Here is a 20,267-nt window from a genome sequence, read left to right on the forward strand (position 1 = left end):
CTAACAACCATTTAAATTTCGTCATTTTGTGTCATGTGGAACAATTTCACCCAATCATGTCAACATTAGACTGATAATTGCATTCAGTGCAATTTTCAATCCCTATGACAACACGATCGAGTTTGACAACTTCATCCAAATAAATTTCAAAATGTCACGTTTCGGCAATGGGAATGTTCAAAGTATAAATGCGCTAATCAAAGAAAAAATTCCCAGAAATACAACCTACAGTCACAAATATATTTATGAGTTATGATTTTTTTTTTCGAAAAATTATCCGCCGAATATCCCTCGGACATTGATGAATGCCTCATAATTTCATGACAAATTTCTCAAGCTCGTTGCTTGATAACAGCACTCAGCATTCGGCTGCGTGCTGTTACCAAGATACGAGCTTTCGGTTGTCATGGAATTATCTCGTCTGTTATCAATGTCCTAGAGATATTACTACTGATAAGTAATTTTTGTTAATAGGTGTTTTGTAAATGTAATTTGCTATTTCAGTGGCCGGTCGTATGTCAGCAATAAGCCGTTGAAGAAACGTCAATTTCACCACCTCACCAATTTTAAGTGAAAAGAGGCTTCTACATGGCTAAGCTATATAAACCTGTGGTGCGAAGAAACCTACCCTGAACTTTCTATGAACAATATCGCTTGAATATCTTTTCAATAGTAAATTTCAACAAAATAATTTTAAATACTCAAAAATATTTTTTCGATAATTATCATAATTATAATGCAATGAGTTTCAAGTAAACTTATTGATCTATTAATCTATGATGGTAATGTCCCTATTATCGTATCCTAGGCCTGAGCAATTCGATGGTAAAAGTTCCCAACCTCCTATGTCAATTTTCGGAAATTTTGTTTTTTTAGTCTAAATTAAAAATAAATATGTATTTTAACTGTGAACAAGCTCCTATGTCGTTATTTCATTAATTGGCCGCTAGATCGCAGCAATATCCAGGATCTCCTATGTCACACGACTCGATTTAGATTTCTCCAAACTCTTATGTCAGTTTTTTGTTTTTAATATACCTAGTTTTTATAATGTTTGTATAATAAACAGTTATAGTGCCAAACACAATGTTTAAAAATTCAAATAGGGGGTTTACATCAAGAGGCCATGTTCTGGCTTTTGACTCAGTGGCGTTACATACTGTTGAAGAATCTAGTAATCAAAAGAAAATCGATTGTAATTGTATTAACAGTAGGCAAATAAATAATCATACAGTAGAAAATTCACATGAAAATTCAATTAATCCGTATTCTGAAATAAAGAACCTGAAATTAGCTAATAATGATCCACAAAGTTCAGTTATTTTGAGTAGACTTCATATAATCGAAGCGGGATGTTTGATGAAACATACCAATTGTACACCACCAGGTTTCGGTCATATACCTTAACATAACCTTTTTTAACCCTTTGCGGACGGATTTAATTATTTTGAAATTTTTGTGGTTAGGTTTTCAATGACCAATGCAAATAAAGATAACAAATTCTATTTTGTGTGGAACTTTTATTTTCGTTTATTATAGACCAAAAAAGGTGGTGCTTACACGGGACCACTAGGGAATGACAAAAACACATTACAATAGAAAAAATTAGAAGTAAAAAAGTTACCTTTGAGGAAATTAAAAAAAAAACAATTCGACTTTTCTGTTAAGAAAAGACCTACTTGACATGACAAGCAATGCCATCTAGTTCTATGGGGTTCTGCTCTCGTGCTGCAATTTGCACATCAAACCTTTGTGCCATGGATTGGCATAAGTGCAGTCTTATTAAACCGTGTTTAAACGGAACTACAGGTTTATAACTATTAGGAATGGCTTCAGTACTCTTTCTTCCTTTTTGTGGTAGTTCTGGATTAGCCCTAATTAGCACATTTTTAGGTTGAATGGAATTATCATTTATATGCAAATTTGCCAGTAACCAACTGAATCGGTCACGAGAAATGAAAGACGAGATGAACGAATCTCTCAATTCAAATTTTGCAGACCAATAGTCTTTGTAAGAACATTTACGTGTAGCCTCATCATAAGATTAAACCGAAAGAAACATTTTAATTCTTCATATATTGTTGGAATATAACGATCCCCATATTGCTGTGTAGCGTAACGATTGGTTTTGAAAAAGTATTTTCTCAAACAAATTCGTCGGGAACAAGCACACGAATATTTCTAGCTGTGTACCAACATCATCGGAAACATTTTGACCACTGTGTAAAATTTTGAATTTTAGACGGATCATATAATGACGTTTTCAATCCAAGTTACTTGACGTGTAGACGGCGGCGCCTGGTCTTCTAGATCTAAGCCATCCAACTGAACATCACCTACAACATGATCACTTTGTTCGTGTTCTAAAAAAATTAGTTCTACGTCATCGTCAAGGTCTTCTTCATAATGGTGCATCTGAAGTATATGATCCACTGTCAGATGGTAGATCATCTAGTAAAGTATATCTGTCGTCAAAAGATAGGTTGGTAAAGTCAAAATGCCGCTTTTCTAAAACCAAAGAAAATATTAAATTATAATGTTATGTGATAGTGGTCCCGTATGGAACCACAAGAGAATTATCTAATATTTCGAAATGTATAGAACTTTTTTTAAATTTTTATCACTGTGCCTACTTTATAATCATTATTACAAAAAAAATATACAAAACTTACCGGCCATTTAAAAAGTTTAAGAAAAACACCTAATTATAAGTCAAAGAAACAAACAGTAACGATATTCGTATACAACTAAACAGTAATGAACAGCTAGCTAGACACGCTTACAAGATTATGCTAGATTCTAATCCCGAACGGAGAGGGGATGCGTTTTAAACACCGAACGATGGTATTCCGGCTAGCGCTTACTAGACCACGATATAAAATTAAAATAATTATGGTACTTTATTGAAAATACTCAGACGCAAAGGGTTAACAGAGTGTCTGGTAATGCCAGCTCCTCGATTCACCACGTATACGGCCACGTCAGATTTCCTATCTTTAATGATCCTCTGTCGAGAGACCAACTTTACATTGGGCTCCTTAAAGACGATTATGTCATAACCTTCCCTTCGTGCGAGTGCCGCTGCAACGTCGTAAGCAGCCCTCATCCTTTCCACATGTAGTTGTAAAAACTTAGTAATAAATGGTTCTTATCGAAGTCGAGGCTTTTACTTTCGTTGTCTGCAATTAATTTAAGTATTTTGACATTGATATTGTCTGGACCGGTAGTTTTTCCGTTCGTCTGAGCTTTTACTGCATAAGTTACTTTTTTTTGTTATTTTTTGACCATTTTTATTTATTTTATCATCCATCCGTGAATGATAGAAAACAAGGTCTATCATCGTCAAAAAGTGTCTGAATGTATTCTTTCCACCTCTCCAGTTTGTCTTTTGTACCTTTAATTATCTCGTTATTATTATTTTTTGATATTGTTTATTGTTTCGTTTATTTCATGTGTCTACCTGTCATTTCTTTTACTTTTTTATGGACATTAAAGGTATCGTATCTTTCCTGAAGTTGTTTAATTTCTAGGAATTTGGTTGACATCCAGTTTTCATTAGCTTCTCTGCACTTTTTTCTAATGATTTTATTGACTCGTTTGTATTCTTTTGGGTTTGTTTTATGTTTTCGTCTTACGTCCATGAGATCCATGATCTCTTGCGTTATTCATTCTTGTTTTCTATTGTTTTTAGTGAACCCGATGTCGTCGACTTGTATCTTTGTTATTTTCATTTTTAGAGTAGTCCATGTTACTTCAACGTCAACCAAGTTGTCTAACGTTTCTATTTCTCTGTACCTCGATACTTTTTTACTTTTCAGGGTGCTTCAGTTGTGAGATGTCTATTTTCCTTGACACTTTTTCCCTTTTAACTTTAAAAAACCTTTTTAGTCTAAAACCTATTATAACTGGATTGTGATCACTATGAATGTCAGCTCCAGGATATGTTTTACTAGATTTTATGTACTTCTTAAAGTTGCTATTGAGCAAAATGAAGTCCGTATAAGAAGACTGTATGCCCCTATATTGTCTGCTTCGCCACCACGACCAATTTTGGCGGTAAAGTCTCCCATTATCATCGTTATCTCGCCTTTTTTGTCAGTCGCATTATTTCATCTCTATTGTTATAAAAGTTTTTAATTTTTTCCTCTGATTTGGCACTTGTTGAAGCATAGACCTGAATAACATTTAGGTTTTTATGGGTTGTTCTTAATTTCAGCATTACTACTCTATCATTCATAGGGATGAAGTCTATGACTGACTGCGCAATTTTGTCTGTTACTAATATAGCCATTCCATATTGATGTTCTGGGTCGGTTCCTCCTGACCAATGGATGTATCCATCCTTTATTTTTTGTTTTCCTGAACCAAGCCATCTTACTTCACTCATCAGTCAGAGTTGGGTCTAGCAATTATTAATTATTAATTGTTACTTGTTTAATTTTAATAATTATATTATTAATAATATTAATTCGATGTATGGTCTTTGTTTCTATGCTTAGAATATAAAGGGGTGTGATTTGAATGACACCTTCCATAGTAATCGTTGGACATGTTCTAATTGCACCCGTAATACATAACATAGGCTAGTCTATAATGCTTTGTGAGGTTGTTCCAAGTATTGTTTAGACGATCTTTTAGTTTGGTCTGACTATTGACATGTACAAGCGCTTTTGAATTGTTGGATTACATCTCTTCGGCAAAGTTTGAAATAGTAGGTTTTTTACTCTTATTCAGACTATCCATATTATGCTCCTCTCCCTCAAAAAAGAATTCTGATATAGATGAATAATAAAAAATTGTAGTAAAAGAATAATGTAGCAAATGAATAAATTAAAAGTGTGTACAAAATATATCAATCTTCTGCAAAATAATGTAGCAGAGAGATATTTGAGTATAAACATACTCAGAGTGGCACATAAAAAAATAACCAATTATATTATTTCTTTAATAAAAGTTTTAAAGCGTAATTATTGTTTTTATCTTCCTGGGCCCGTCTAATCAAAAAGATCTCCGTTATCACTGAAGCTAAAGCTTATTTTATTTAGTATTGTTAATTTGTGTTTAGTATGCTTAATTATTGTTTAGTCTACTCATATAATTTCTGCAGATATTTAAACAAAACTGGTTTAAATAAGAATATAAGAATAATAAACATTGTTAAAATAATTCATAAATAATAAGCAATTAGTTAAGTAAAAAGTAAGTTTACCTCAATGATGCTAGGTAAAGAGGACCAGTATCGAATATTTGTAAAGTAATTCCATGCAAAATCAAGGAAAATGTCAACATCGTAGCAAAAAATTTAATAGTATTAAAGTTGAATTTGAGCTTGATGTACAGTAAAAATAAATTTATAACATAAAGCTGAAAGTCCACTGACACGTGCGATGTAATAGGATTGCACTGAAACAGAATAAAAATTGATTTGATGAATATTTGTTTATTGGTATAAGGGTTGTTTATAGTCAACTATTATTTGGTATGGTATTAAACCACAATGCTTTACAGGGTTACAGAAAAACGATTTTCGGATTGGAACTGTAAACGTAAAAGCAAATAAAAAATGTAATACCTCTGTAATCAATTATGGTTTAATACTATATAAAACAATATTTAAATTCAACATGCCACAATTTAAGAACTTGTTAACGGTCGTCATTATTTACCACTACGTTACAGTGTCTAAGGTGGCGGCCACAACGGCGCACCGCACGTCGCATAGTACAACGCACAGCACCATCCCTCGCACCTAGCTTAGCCTTTGCTTTGCAGATTAGTGGCCGTATTGCCGCACCGTGCCGCACATTTATTCTGTTTTTTTTTAATCATATGTCATCGTCATCCTCTTCATCGGACGAGGCATTGTAATAAATTCTAATTTTAAGACATGGTGTTTATGCAGAGAACAAACAAAAATGGCGGTGCATCCTCTAAATAAGAAGCGAATTTACTATGGCGAATTTCATCACCTTTATAAAGACCTTTCTCAACGCTTTTTGAAATGTCCATCCCATACTTGCTGAAGAAAGACTTATGTTAAAATTACGGTAGGGTAAAAAAAATTTTAAATAAAATATTTTATTGAAAAAATGTAATATAAATTAGTGTAAAAGGTGCATATCATCAAAAGTATTTGGCATACTTCTTCTTCTTCTTTTTCTTTTTTTTTATATAGACATGACTCTGTCTGTTTTTCAATGTGCCTCCAGTAAGTTGCATGCCATCGTTTTCGTGGTCTTCCTACTGATCGTCTTCCTATTGGGGAACCGTCTTTTGCCGTCTTTACGACTCTATTTGTTGTTATTCGGCTTATATGATCGTTCCATTCTACTTTTCTATTTCTTAACCAGTTCTTGATGTTCTCCACCTTGCATCTACATCGTATATCTGTACTTCTAGCTCTGTGCCATATTGTCTTACCATCAATTTTTCTAAGTGTTTTCATCTCTGCTGTTTCTAATATCCTTTTTGTCCTCTCTTTGTCAGGTCTTGCTATTATTATGTATTTCGTATACGTATGTCATTATTGGCCTGATGACTGTTTTGTAAATTCTGCATTTCGTTTCTTTCCCGATATTTTTATTTCTCCATCTTGTTTTATTTAGGCAGCCTGCGGCTCTGTTTGCTCTATTCACTTGATCTTCCACTTCGGTTTCGAGCTTTCCGTAGCTAGATAATGTGATGCCTAGATATTTAAACTCCATCACTTGTTCTATTATCTGACCTTCCAGCTCCAATTTACATCTTAGTAAATTTGCTGTTGTAACCATGCATTTTGTCTTTTTTGGGGAAATTAACATGTTAAATATTCTGGCGGTTATATTAAATTGGTGCAGCATACGTTGTAAATCATCTTCACTTTGAGAGAGTAGTATTGCGTCGTCTGCATAGCAGATTATTTTAAGTTGTTTTTCTCCCATTTGGTATCCTTTTTTAGTTCCTACTTTTTTTTATTACTTCGTCCATAATGAGGTTGAACAATATATGACTCAGGGAATCATCTTGTCTTATCCCATTGCCAGCTCCAATAGGGTCGGTTAGTTCTTCTTCTACTTTTACTTTTATTGTGTTGTTTTGGTAGATATTTTCGATCGTTTTGATTTTTCCTAGAGGTATCTCTCTTGCATACAGTAAGTGGATAACGTCTTTTAATTTGAGCCGATCAAATGCCTTTGTAAGGTACACGAAACGTAGTTATGCCGGTTTGTTGTATTCTAATGATTTCTCTTGCACTTGCCTCATTATAAATTAACGAAGGATAACAAAGAACGCAACGTTGCCGGCTGTGAATACTCATCAAATGGATTAAAATTAATAAAAATTAATAATTTTTTTTTGAAAACGGTTGACTGAATAGAAAAATGTTATAAAACTTTTATGTTTTAAATGCTGCAATCAGCCCATATCGTTTAGGAACGCACTGGGACACCCTGTATATATATATATATATATATATATATATATATATATATATATATATATATTATTATTATTATTATTATTATTAGTGTTACTATTACTATTACTTACTATATGTGCGGCCTGATAAAAATTAACAAAGAATAATATTGAAGGGAACCAGTTTTCACTGCATGCTTTTTGATTAGCAATAACTGAATAAAAATTTGCTGGACCTGGTATTATTGTAATCCACGAAGTTCTACTTAGGATCATGAATACAATAATTGTACAGTTTAACCTAAAATTGTAATTTTAATAACATATACCACAAACTTTAAATAATGTCTACTTATAACTACAATTGTTTAGATGAAATTACACTAAAAAGTACTAAAATACTTTGTTTTTATAGAATTAATAATGACTGTATTACTAAATTTTTAGAAACTTGTTTTTCTCCAGTTTACACCTTTAATCGAAAATATAAACTACTCTAATTTATGAGAATAAATCATAATTTTAGTAAAAAAAATGCATATTTGACGTTTCAATTTCCACCTTTAAAATCGTTATAAAAATACACAATAAACAAATAAACATAGAATATCTCATAGATATGAGATCGTCATCATTTTCAACGTGTGTTTCTGGGATGAATTTTTTGAATGGTAATTCCTTTTACACAAAATTCATGACAATTTATACTTAAGAGCAACTATCAGCAACAAAAACAATATTATAAAATAATAGGCTCTCATAATAAGTACTAAGTATTACCTTTAGTTAACTGTTAATATTAAGTTTTAATTTTGTATAAGAAATTCCTTCTTTGTCAAGGACAAAGTATAATAAGATTTTTACTAAAATAGATAACTGAATAATTTATTTATATTTCGGTTTTCAAGCGTACACAATAATTCGGAGTGGGAGGGTGGGGATCTGAATGCGTGCACCGAGCCACAAATCATCGATCCAATAGCACTATACTATATATATATATATATATATATATATATATATATATATATATATATATATATATATATATATATATATATATATATATATATATATACGAGAAATACTGGATATTCGTGACTGTCGATATAAACAAACAGTTTATTAGGGCTGCAGTCAGAAGGTTGGCCGGGATGTTAAAGAAACACTCTTTTGACTTTTTGTCTAGCTTTCGGAATTGTTTTATTCCTTTTTCAAGACGATGTAATATAGATAAAAAATATGTTAATATTTACAAAATATCACAATTCGTCAGTGCAACTTACTAGCCGTTGAGATTATTTATAATAAGCTTTGACCCTCAACATTAATAACACAAACATAAAATGATGGACAAAATAAATTTTAAAATTTTGGTAATCATAGCAAAACTTTGTTTATTATATGACATCTTTTGATGGTGTGTCTTAACTCTGATACATAGAGAACAGAAAGAAAAAACAACAAAATTCAAATGTAATTAGGTGTTCTTGATATTGTATTTCTTTTCAAAAACCAAGAGGCCCATACTGGATAATTTTTAATTTTTAAACCTGTCTTAATGGTATGCAACCTGTTATGCACACAGGTGTATTGTGAAGTGTACATGTATAAGTAAATATTTATTTTATTTTTGATGTTTTTCCAGTAAGTAACAATAAATATTGCTCAATTTATCTATGCCAGACTTTTATTTATGCAAGACGTACTAGATTTTATGAAGCACATTTACAAGAAAACACGTTTTGAATGTTTTTTTTCTTTTTTCAAAATACATGAATCTTCGAAATTAAACTAATTTTTTAAAGTTAATGCATGTTCTGTAACTGCATAGCAATTTATTTTATTGGTTTTTATGTCACTACGATGTAAGATCACCCTACTGTGGAAATTACGAGATGATTCTCCGATGTATACGTTGTTACAATTGGCACACGGTATAGAATAAACAACATTCGAAGACTCCTGTGTTGTGAAGGGATTCTTTGTTTTTGTGTATAACTTAGATACCGTTTTCACATTCCTAGTTGTAATTTGTAAGCCATTTACATTTTGGAAAATGTTAATTAGCTTAGGTGTCAGAACTGGAATGTAAGGTAAGAAACCAAAAGTTATTTTAGATGGTATTACTGATGTGTTGTATGTCAATGTCAAGTGTCGGACCTCATTATTATGAAAATTTTGTTTGTCAGAAAATTGCGAAGGAAAAGAAGAACCGAAAATGAGTTCTTCTTTAAAAGTTTTGTTATGTGCGTTAATAAATCTTTTCATTTCGCTCCATATTAACTCTATGTCAGTGTTAATGTTAAGCTCACAGTGATAGGGCGAACGGCGGAGAATTTTCAAATTGTGTTGTTGTGCAATATCTTCAATTATATATCGATATTAATTTGCTCTATAACCGTTGACAACCTCCTGTTAAAAACAACCAAACAGTTGTTTTTAAACAATTTTCTTCAGAAAATATATCTTTCGATAGAAGCCATTTTTTATTTCTTCTTTATTCAAAGCTATTCTTCATGTTAGGAACTTTCTCCAATTTCTTACTATGATAAGGAGCATTATCCATCGCCACTGTATTTTTTTCTGGCAAATTAGGAATTGGGTTATATTTGAACCAATTTGCAAAGAGTGGACCATCCATTTCGTCATGGTAATCTTGGGTGTTTTTCTTCACCAAATAAGTCAGTTTTGCTTCATTAACAAAGTCATTGTCACATTCATCGTATGTAGGAGGACAAAACGCGGACAACGAGTTGCAGAATCTTTTATATCTGTAGTCAGGCTATGAACAAATGCATCTCTATGCGATTTAATGGACGTATCTACCCATTCTTTAGATACGCTGTGACCTACGTTTACCCATGACTCATCTAAATTGGCGATATTGTAGGCTTCTTCGCTGTATCGAAGAGTGAATCGTAGGTAACGACGACGCCATGAAATTATCCCCTGTTTCTCAATTAAAATCGACTTTCTGCAGCGTTTTTCAAACTTTAACTCAATATCGCACAAGTGATATAGTGGGCTTCTTGAAAAATTGAGCAAATGCCCCGCAGAGTTAACTGTAGCCAAAACATAGTTTATTTTCCGTGGTTTATTTTTCCAAAAAAATTTCGAAAGTCTCAACAGGCCAAAAGACAGTCTTTTTAAATGGAAAAGCTACTAATGGGTCTATTTTGGATCACCAATGGGTTAAGTAGTTGACGGAATCACATTAGCAATAATCAGAGTATCTAGTACTGTAAAAGGGCCCGCTAATTGATCATTATGAGCTGAGGATAAGTAGATAAGACCACTTATTTCTTCCTGTTGTTCGAGATTTTGAACTACCTACATTCCCTATTTCTCTTCAATGGCGCTACAGCCCAAATCGGGCCTTGGCCTCCTCCAAACTATGCCTCCAACCTAGTCGGTCCCGCGCTGATCTTTTCCAGGTTCTCACGTCTAGCAAATTTTGCGCGTCCGCTGCCACTTCATCCTCCCATCTTTTTCGTGCCCTTACTTTTGGTCTTGCGCCCTGCATTTTACTATCTAGGGCTCTTTTCGGCAATCTTTCTGTCTTCATTCTTACTACATGACCAGCCCAGCGAAGTCTCTGAAGTTTAACGTATTCTGAGATCGGTGTCTCTTTGAACAGTTGGTAGAGTTCATGGTTGTACATGGATATTCCGTTTTCGTTAATAGGTCCAAATATCTTTTTTAGGACTTTTCTTTCGAAGACTTCCAGTTTTCTTTTTGTCTCTTCTGTCATCACCCATGTCTCGCATGCATAACATACTATTGATCTGATAATAGTTTTGTAGACCCTGATTTTCGATCTCCAGTGTGTGTTTTTGGAGCGGCATAGTAATTGTTTTTGACAGTATAACAGTTATTATATAGAATTACAGGAAATGACAAATGACAATGCCTCATGACTCCTAAGAAGTCTTGATAATTTTATTTGTTTCTTGTAAGTCGGCGAACCTCGGGCCTACATAGGTGGTTCATATGAGATGACAGTGTCAGGGAACCCCAGGCAATATCATTGTTCGCGGTAGCTCCAATTCACCAAACTGTATTGAGTGTGGCCTATATGTAGAATCAGTCACCGCGATCTTATCTTGTCCTTGTAGTACATTTAATATTCACATAATTACTGGACTTTCAAAAATAACTATTTTTTACTAAATTTAACATATTTTAGCCAGTTTGATTTCCCCAGATATTAGTCATTTTAAAAGAGTTTTTCTTCAGTTCCCAAAGATTCTTAATTTTTTCCAGTTCTGAGAAAAAAATCCCCAGACCTGGCATCCCTGGGCAAGACAAGAGTCAAGGCCAGCTTCACCACTGTTTTTTTTTGTGACTAGAAGCACGGTAACGTTATTTTATTAATAAATTCCCAAGGTTACGGGAATGCATTTACCTTAGGTGCTTAAAATGTGCTCCATCTATTTCCTGACAATAATGCATTTTATTGCTAAACTCTTGTCGTACTTGTTCAAATGTGATGGGGTAAATTGCTCTACAGTCTTAAAAAATTCGTTGTTTCAAAATGTCAATAGTGTTAGGTGCTGTAGCGTAAAGCTTAGATTTCAAGTACCCCCCACAGAAAAAAATTTAATGGCGTGCTTTTCAGTGACCGAGCTGGTCATTTCATCGAACCTCGTCGTCCAATCCGTTTACCATGATATTCTTTATCTAGATAACGTCTTACTGCACCATAATAATATGCAGGAGTACCTTTGTGTTAACGTTATTTCCAAGTAGCCTAGGAGTTCGACTCGAGCAGTCGAACAGTACGGACGTGCTCAAGAGAGAAGCGAGCTTAGGTGGGGGCGACTGACCTATTTTCAACGGAGCTTTTCAGCTCCCGGTGGGTAAGACACCGAGTGTGGCATAGGCACTTGTCCTACATAATAGCGAAAAGCGGATGCGAGGTTGTTACTAGTTAAACCGTCGAGGAGCTGTTTTTATAGGATCCTCGCGGAGGCTATAACAGCTTCGCGTTTGCGAAGAATTCGGGATCACCTCAGTGTGTCGTCAGGGATAACACTGTAAGGCCTTGACATTTGACAAGGTCGGACAAAAACGGCCCCTGCTCCTGAGGTGTGAGAAACAGGAAGAGGATCCCTCACTGTGAATACAGGGAGTGAACTACCGCGAGGTACCTGGGATGGCACCCAGTAAGCCGTACTGACAGCGGTCAGTCGGTGGAAAAAAAAAACAGAGTCGTCTAAGTAGAATTTTCTTATATCTTATGAACTATTTGTTCAGTGCCTTACGGCAATATGAGTGATATTCCCCCCCCCCCCAGAAAGTGTTGTCACGCAGGTGACAACACAAGAAGAAGAAGAGAATGATTTAGCCGAATCATCAAACCCCTCTGTTGCCAGCTCTATATATATAATAGCTGTATAATAAATTTATTAAATCGACTAATCCTGCGATCCACGACATAGAAATCGTGATATCTTCTGACGATGACTCCTATCTGCCCGAGTCGGAGGAAGAAAAAAGGAGCGAAATCGACACCGATGACGATGTTAATACGATGGACGCCATCGACGAAGAGCCGAGCCCAGCTGCAGAATCGCACGAAGCCCCGCCCCCAACAGTAGTAGAGACACAACCCGCCGTGGACAACGTCTCCAAAAATGAAGCCGAGCCCGAAATCGGTAAGAAAATGAAAAGGCTAAGTCCCAAAGAAGACTCTCCGGAAGACGAAGAAGTAAAGAAAAAGGCCAGAGAAATGGCGGAAAGGGAAAAGACCAATGAGCTTTTAAGGTCGGTCAATGTACTGACGGAACAGATCAAATCCCTAAAAGAAGAAAGCCGTATCCGCGAGGAAAAGGCGAATAAACAAATCCAAGACCTTCTCGCTCAGATGACTGAGCTGATAAACGAAAACAAAGAAAAGGACAAGGAGATACAAAATCTTGTACAACATCTAATGGCATTAACAGCAGCCAAGGAGAAAGAAGAGTCAATAATGGAAATCGACCCGTGGAAAGCCTCCCTCGATAATGACGTTGTAAAGCTAGTGGAACTAGGAATCGGTTCACCTCCCCCCGCAAAGCCATCCGGTAGCAAAGGCAAGCCTAAAGAGCCGGAAAGAATCATAACAACCAAAGAACCTGCAGGTTGGACACAAGTCCAAAATAAAAAAGGAAAAAAGACAGGCACCACTACTGCGAAATCAGACAGTAGTGTGAAAACAAAAATAAGCGTCGCCGAAAAGCAGACGCAGATAATAAATCAGCGGAAAGAAAACGAATTTAACAAGGCTGCGAAAGAGGCTCATGAAAGAAGCCAGAAAAAGAAAACTGCCCAAAATAACTTGAGCAAAAATAGCCAAGTTGAAAAAGAAAACGACGTACCAAAAGACTCACCGCAAACAAGCGAGGAGCCTATAGTAAAAGAGCCAATAGTAAAAGAGCCGAAACCACCGGCGATAATCCTAAAAACTGTAGGAGAATACCAAAAAATCCTGCAGAGAGCAGCCAACCAAGGCATAATATCAGTCAATAAGTTTGCACGATCAGGCAGATCGATTGTTATTAACACAAAAACCAGAAAAGATTTCCTAGGAATGGTACACATCCTAGAAGAACACACTCCAAAAGTAGAATTCATCGCATATCCCATAGATAGCGATAAACTAAAAAGAGTCATTATAAAAGGGCTATCTGCTACTACTAGCACAGCAGCAATTAAAGACGAACTATACAATAAAGGAATAGAAGCAACAAGGGTGATCAATATGATCTCCAAAAAAGCTGATAAAAAAGTACTGCCACATTTCATCGTCACTCTCAAAGAGGAAGACGTTGCAAAAATTAAAAAAATATCTGATATATGCTACATGCGCATCTATGTGGAGGATGAATTCAAAATCACAAAAGACACTCTACAGTGTTATAACTGTCAAGGGTTCTACCACAGCTCAAAGGCTTGCCTACCACAGCTCAAAGGCTTGCCATTGCGGATCCAGATGTGTAAAATGCGGAGAAAACCACATCAGTAACGACTGTGAGAAAAGCCGGAAAACCGACCCCAAATGTGCAAACTGTGGTGAAGCGCACACAGCAAATTATAGAGGATGCTCTAAGGCCCCCAAAAAGAAAACAAGCCCCATAAACAGCGCTCCAATCAACAAAGGAGTCAGCTACGCACAGGCAGCGAAAAAATCCGCTGAAACCACCACAGAAGCTCTAGCACAACCACAAGAAGTGTCGGTACAGGACGCAGCTACCCTCATCGCAAACTTCCATACAGAGTATAATAACAAAATGATGGAAATGATGTCCATGATGGACAAAGCAACAAAAATGATGACTGCATTTGGAGAAGCCGTCCGAAAATGTTAGCAAACCAAAACGAAGATCTACGCATTGGGTCATGGAATTCCGGCGGAATATTCAAAAAGATCAATTTTCTGGATGAAATAATAAACAGATTAGAGCTCGATATCGTGGCCTTTCAAGAAACCAAACTAGTGGAAAGGAAAAAAAAACAAAATTTCCAGGCTACCATATCTATAGAACGGATCATAGAGCATTATCAGGAGAAACAGCTATATTAGTCAAAACGGAACTCGAACACGAGCACATCCCAACACCAGACGGACTGGTGACAATGGAAGCCACAATTATTCGACTTAAGGCCAACAACGAAACACTAAAAATAGTGTCAGCTTACGTTAGACCACATGATCCGATTTTCAACGAAGATTTGAGCCTAATACTGAACTCAGAAGAGCCAACTATAATTATTGGAGACCTAAATGCTAGATCTCCCAATTGGTTTGACAGGACGACCAATCGAAACGGAAGATATCTCTGCAACCATCTCGAGAACAGACCGAACACATATGTCATCGGACCAACAGAACCGACATGTTTCCACGGAGAACTCCCTACGTATCTCGACATTGCAATCCTACACAACGTGGGTCAACAATACGAGATACACTCTCTAAATGAAGGCGATTCGACACATAACCTAATCGTCCTGACCCTGGGCGCAATAGAATTGAACTATTTGCAGACCCACAACAGAAAGAAGACAAGTTGGCCAAACTTCAGAAGAATTGTGAGCGAGAACATCGGTAACATCCCAACAATTAATAATATTACAGAACTAGAAGACAGTGTAATAAAACTAGAACAAGCAATATACAATGCTATCGATGCCAGCTCCAAAACCGAAACAATCACAAGACAAAAAGGAAGATTCAGGGATATAAGTATAGAACTTCAAAACCTAATCAAAGAGAAAAACGGGAAAAGAAGAAGAGCCTACCGCACAAGAACGGTAGAAGACAAAAGGATTGCAAATGAGCTAGACAGGGAAGTGAAAAAACAACTTCAAAATCATAGAAATGAAAACTGGGACTCCTATATCGATGAGCTAAATCCTAACAAATCCGCCTTCTGGAAGTTATCTAAAATCCTCCGAAAGGACAAGAAACCCATACCTCCCCTACACGGAGTAAACGGGATTGTCCATACGGAAATCGACAAAGCCGAAGTCATGAAGGACGAACTAGAAAGGGCGTGTAGAAACAACGAACACCTCGACGATGACATAGACTTTGAAGAAGAGGTAGAAAGAGCAGCGAGAAGACTTAGAAGAAAAAAGGGCAGAATAGGTATTACACATACATCTCCCGAAGAAATAAAGGAACTTATAAAAATGACAAATGCCAAAAAAGCCCCAGGACCCGACAACATCACAAACAGGGCGCTGAAAAATCTACCAACAAAAGCTATTGTTTATATCACTAACATAATAAACAGCATGCTAAAACTACGATATTTCCCAGATAGATGGAAAGAGGCACACGTAATAATGATTGCAAAACCTGGTAAAAACGGCACATTTCCGCAAAAATACAGACCTATCAGCTTATTATCATCTATGAGCAAGATAGCGGAAAGAGTCATACTAAGAAGACTCAATGAAGAATCACAAATGATAGGGACCATACCAGAGGCTCAATTCGGGTTCAGAAGCGAACACTTCTGTGAATTACAGGTACTGCGACTTACAGAATTTATCACCAAAGGATTTAATGAAAAAATGTACACAGCTACAGCTTTTCTGGACGTCAGCAAAGCCTTCGACAGAGTCTGGCACCTTAGAACAGCGAGAAGACTTATAAGGAAAAAGGGCAGAATAGGTATTACACATACATCTCCCGAAGAAATAAAGGAACTTATAAAAATGACAAATGCCAAAAAAGCTCCAGGAGCCGACAACATCACAAATAGGGCGCTGAAAAATCTACCAACAAAAGCTATTGTTTATATCACTAACATAATAAACAACATGCTAAAACTACGATATTTCCCAGATAGGTGGAAAGAGGCACACGTAATAATGATTGCAAAACCTGATAAAAACGGCACATTTGCACAACCATACCAGAGGCTCAATTCGGGTTCAGAAGCGAACACTCCTGTGAATTACAGGTACTACGACTTACAGAATTCATCACCAAAGGATTTAATGAAAAAATGTACACAGCTGCAGCTTTTCTGGACGTCAACAAAGCCTTCGACAGAGTCTGGCACCATGGACTCATCTATAAAATAAATGAATTTGGTTACAGTGAGGCGATGACATGCCTCCTTGCGTCATATCTTGTCAACAGAAGGTTCAGAGTTCGAATAGAGGCAACCCTATCCGAAGTCGGGACCCTGGAGGCGGGTGTGCCTCAGGGAGCGGTGCTGTCGCCGTACCTGTACACCATCTATACGGCCGAAACGTCAAAAGAGCCAGGCTCTCTGTTGAGTCTTTACGCTGACACAGCAATAGCTGTTAGCTGGAGAAACCCGGATCATGCAGCTAATCATCTGCAAAGAGCACTAAACAGATTCCAAAGATGGTGCATAAAATGGAAAATAGCCCTAAATCCAGACAAAACACAGGCTGTAATATTTAGTCGCAAAAGAAGTGTACCAAATCGCGAAATTACAATCGAAAACACCCCAGTAGACTGGACCAACCAGGCTAAATACCTAGGGGTACATCTAGATAAGAAGCTAACGTTCACTGAGCACATCAATCAGCAAATACGCAAAGCCAAAGCGTTGAAAAGTCAGCTCTCAACACTTATTGGAAGGAAAAATAAACTACGATTTAAAACCAAAATCAGGGTTGCGAATAGTATTATCCTGCCAGTCCTAACATATGTAAAACACACCTGTAAAACAAACAGGAAAAAGATACAGACCACTCAAAATCAAATAGTCAGAGATGCCCTTAAGATACCAAGGTACGTACCCTTAAGATATGTATATAGAGACTCAGGACAAACAAGAATCCTACGCACGCTAGACGAGAGAGCATATGAAATTGTCAACGGACTAAGAAACCACCCAAGCAGAATGTTAAGAGAGCTGACTAACTACAATCAAAACTCAAGGACGGTACACAGAAGACCAAAACAACAGATAGCTCGATATAGGGAGAACCCGAACGAATAAATAAAGAATGAGATCTTTGCAATAAGAACGAACAAAGAAATGCAGTCAATCAGAAAACACACCAAAAAACTCTGGCGAGAGGGTACGCTGTTCTGTTTTAGGTTTTTAGGTTTTTAGGTAATTATAAGTCCAATATATACCGGGGTGTGTGAGAGCATTATACACTTGGGAATGCACACCCCAATACACGCACACAGATGGGATTAAGGAAAAAAGGAAAGAATTGTTGCCCAGGCATTTTATAGTCCCGAAGCCACAAGGAAGTCCACAAAAAAAATGTGTTTTCTGATTAAATTACGTAAATTCATATTCATATATTCATACTTTTCATTCAACCGTTTAACGTAAATTTACCTTATAAAGCAAATATAGAAGGGGGCCCGTCAGGCCTTTTATATACCGCTCCGCGGACTAGGCCCTTAAGGCAGATCGAATGAAAGATCTACTCGCGAAATTTGAGCACTGAGGTCATGTGCGGCATACATGGGCTTGGTGGCCGGACCCCTCTCGGGTGCTCAGCCCGCGAGGAGAACAAAATTTATTTTGCCAAATCGGCGGCTGAGTGACCGAGCACACACTCTTTTCCGGACATAGAGTCATCAGCTCAGGCTATGGTTGGAACACACGCTCTTTTTTCTTTTTTTTTTAGGGACTCAAGTCCCGACTTAAAGTAGAGTAAAATCAATAGAGTCAGTAAAGTAAATAGAAAAAAAAGCCTAGATGTGGCTACCCCTACAGTTAGGTGGCATAACCACGTTCACTAAAAACCGAGGATGTCCTATTACCCAGGGCATCTTAAGTAAATTTCAGATCATAAGCCTCCTCACGTAAGTCACACGATGAGGAGGGGTGGTGGAAAAGCCTGGGGGTCAGATAGGTACCACTTCGACTAGCGAAGTGTGACCGGTTTGATCTTCGGACATGTGGATCCCATTCTTACATTGGTATACACATGTTCCTAGGGGCAGGATTGATCACTGCGTGTGTGTGTGTGTGTGTGTTCCAAGTAGCCTAATCATCTGGATTATTTTTCGGAATTTTAAGATATAACAGCTTAATTGCGTTTTGTAACATCACTAGATACACTTTACTAGTTAAGTACCCATTGAGAAAAAACAGGTCCAACTATATGGTCTTCCAAAATATCTGCCCAAATATTTACTTTTTCTGGAAATTGAGTATGTTTTTTACGAAAGACATGAGGATTTGTGTCACTGCAATACCTCACATAATTGTTTTTATGTAGTCTGGTTGTTGATTAATTTGATTGGACTTTTGATTGGAATTTTCACAGAATTCTAGTCTTCGGTCGGGGCCATCTTCTGGAAGTTGGTGCATAATTTTTAATTTGTGTGGATGAAATTTGTTTTAGCACTTGGCGCACTGTCCTTTGACTGATTCCACAGATAGACGCAACTTGAACTGTAGAAGAGATAGGGTTCACTACCATGTTTGCAATTATGTAAATTTTTTTGTCGTCCTTAATAGTTGGTCGACGAGATCGTTTGGCATCTTGAACACTACCTGTTTCCTTAAATTTACCAAAAAGCTTCCTAAAAAAAGTCCTTCATAAAGGGATATCGGAATACGTCTCATTAAAAAGACGTTTAGCTGCATTGAAATTGTTCGCTACATTAACCAATTATTAAGACATCTGCTGCTTTGTCGGCTACAGCCAATGTAAACATTTAAAAGTCTCGTTAAATAATAATTTAACTTAATATTCTAAGTATAAACAATTTTACAAAAATTTGGCATGGTAAAATGAACTAGAGAATTGAAAAACGCTAACTTTTTTGACAAATAGCAAAAGGTGAACGATAGAATCTTTATTAATTAAATCTTCTTCTTCCTATGCCGTCCCCATTAACGGAGGTTGGCGACCACATTTTTAAAAGTTTCTCTGTCTTTTGCAACGTGGAATAATTCGTCTACAGTCATGTTTGTCCAATTAATTAAATGCAAACTTTTAATTTTAGTGTATATTTTATTTTTTCATTAAAATCAAATTAAACCGAAACAAAAATAGTATGACTGAATAGTATTGTTTATTACCTTTCAAACGAGATATCACTTGCCATTAGGTCCCATTTAAAATTATCGGCCAGAGTGCCTCTGTAACGTTATCCATAACTATAAGTCACCTATTATGATTTAAAATAAACGACACTTCAAAAGAGGAAGACCCAGATTAGAATGGCAACATGGCGTAAACAAGTCCATGAGTGAAAGAAATTTAACAACAAACGACTGCGAAGATAGGAAGAGATGGTGTTTAGGTATCGAACAACGTCGAAAGACGTTCTAAACCGATGTATATATATATATATATATATATATATATATATATATATATATATATATATATATATATATATATATAGATATAATAAT

At 36.1% G+C, this 20,267-nt stretch overlaps 1 protein-coding gene across 3 annotated transcripts in view; it reads right to left on the bottom strand.

Moving 5' to 3' along the window:
• Positions 1 to 20,267, bottom strand: part of LOC140440628 (nose resistant to fluoxetine protein 6-like) — a 131,310-nt gene that overhangs the window by 42,107 nt on the left and 68,936 nt on the right. For all 3 annotated transcript variants that reach the window (XM_072530994.1, XM_072530993.1, XM_072530995.1), the window contains 2 exons: positions 7,531 to 7,699; positions 5,210 to 5,403 (listed from right to left, as the gene is read on the bottom strand). In XM_072530994.1, the coding sequence (XP_072387095.1) occupies positions 5,210 to 5,403; positions 7,531 to 7,699 (363 nt within the window). The remainder of the gene's footprint in view (positions 1 to 5,209; positions 5,404 to 7,530; positions 7,700 to 20,267) is intronic.

This window comes from Diabrotica undecimpunctata, chromosome 5, assembly GCF_040954645.1.
Source record: "Diabrotica undecimpunctata isolate CICGRU chromosome 5, icDiaUnde3, whole genome shotgun sequence".
Lineage (NCBI taxonomy): Eukaryota > Metazoa > Arthropoda > Insecta > Coleoptera > Chrysomelidae > Diabrotica > Diabrotica undecimpunctata.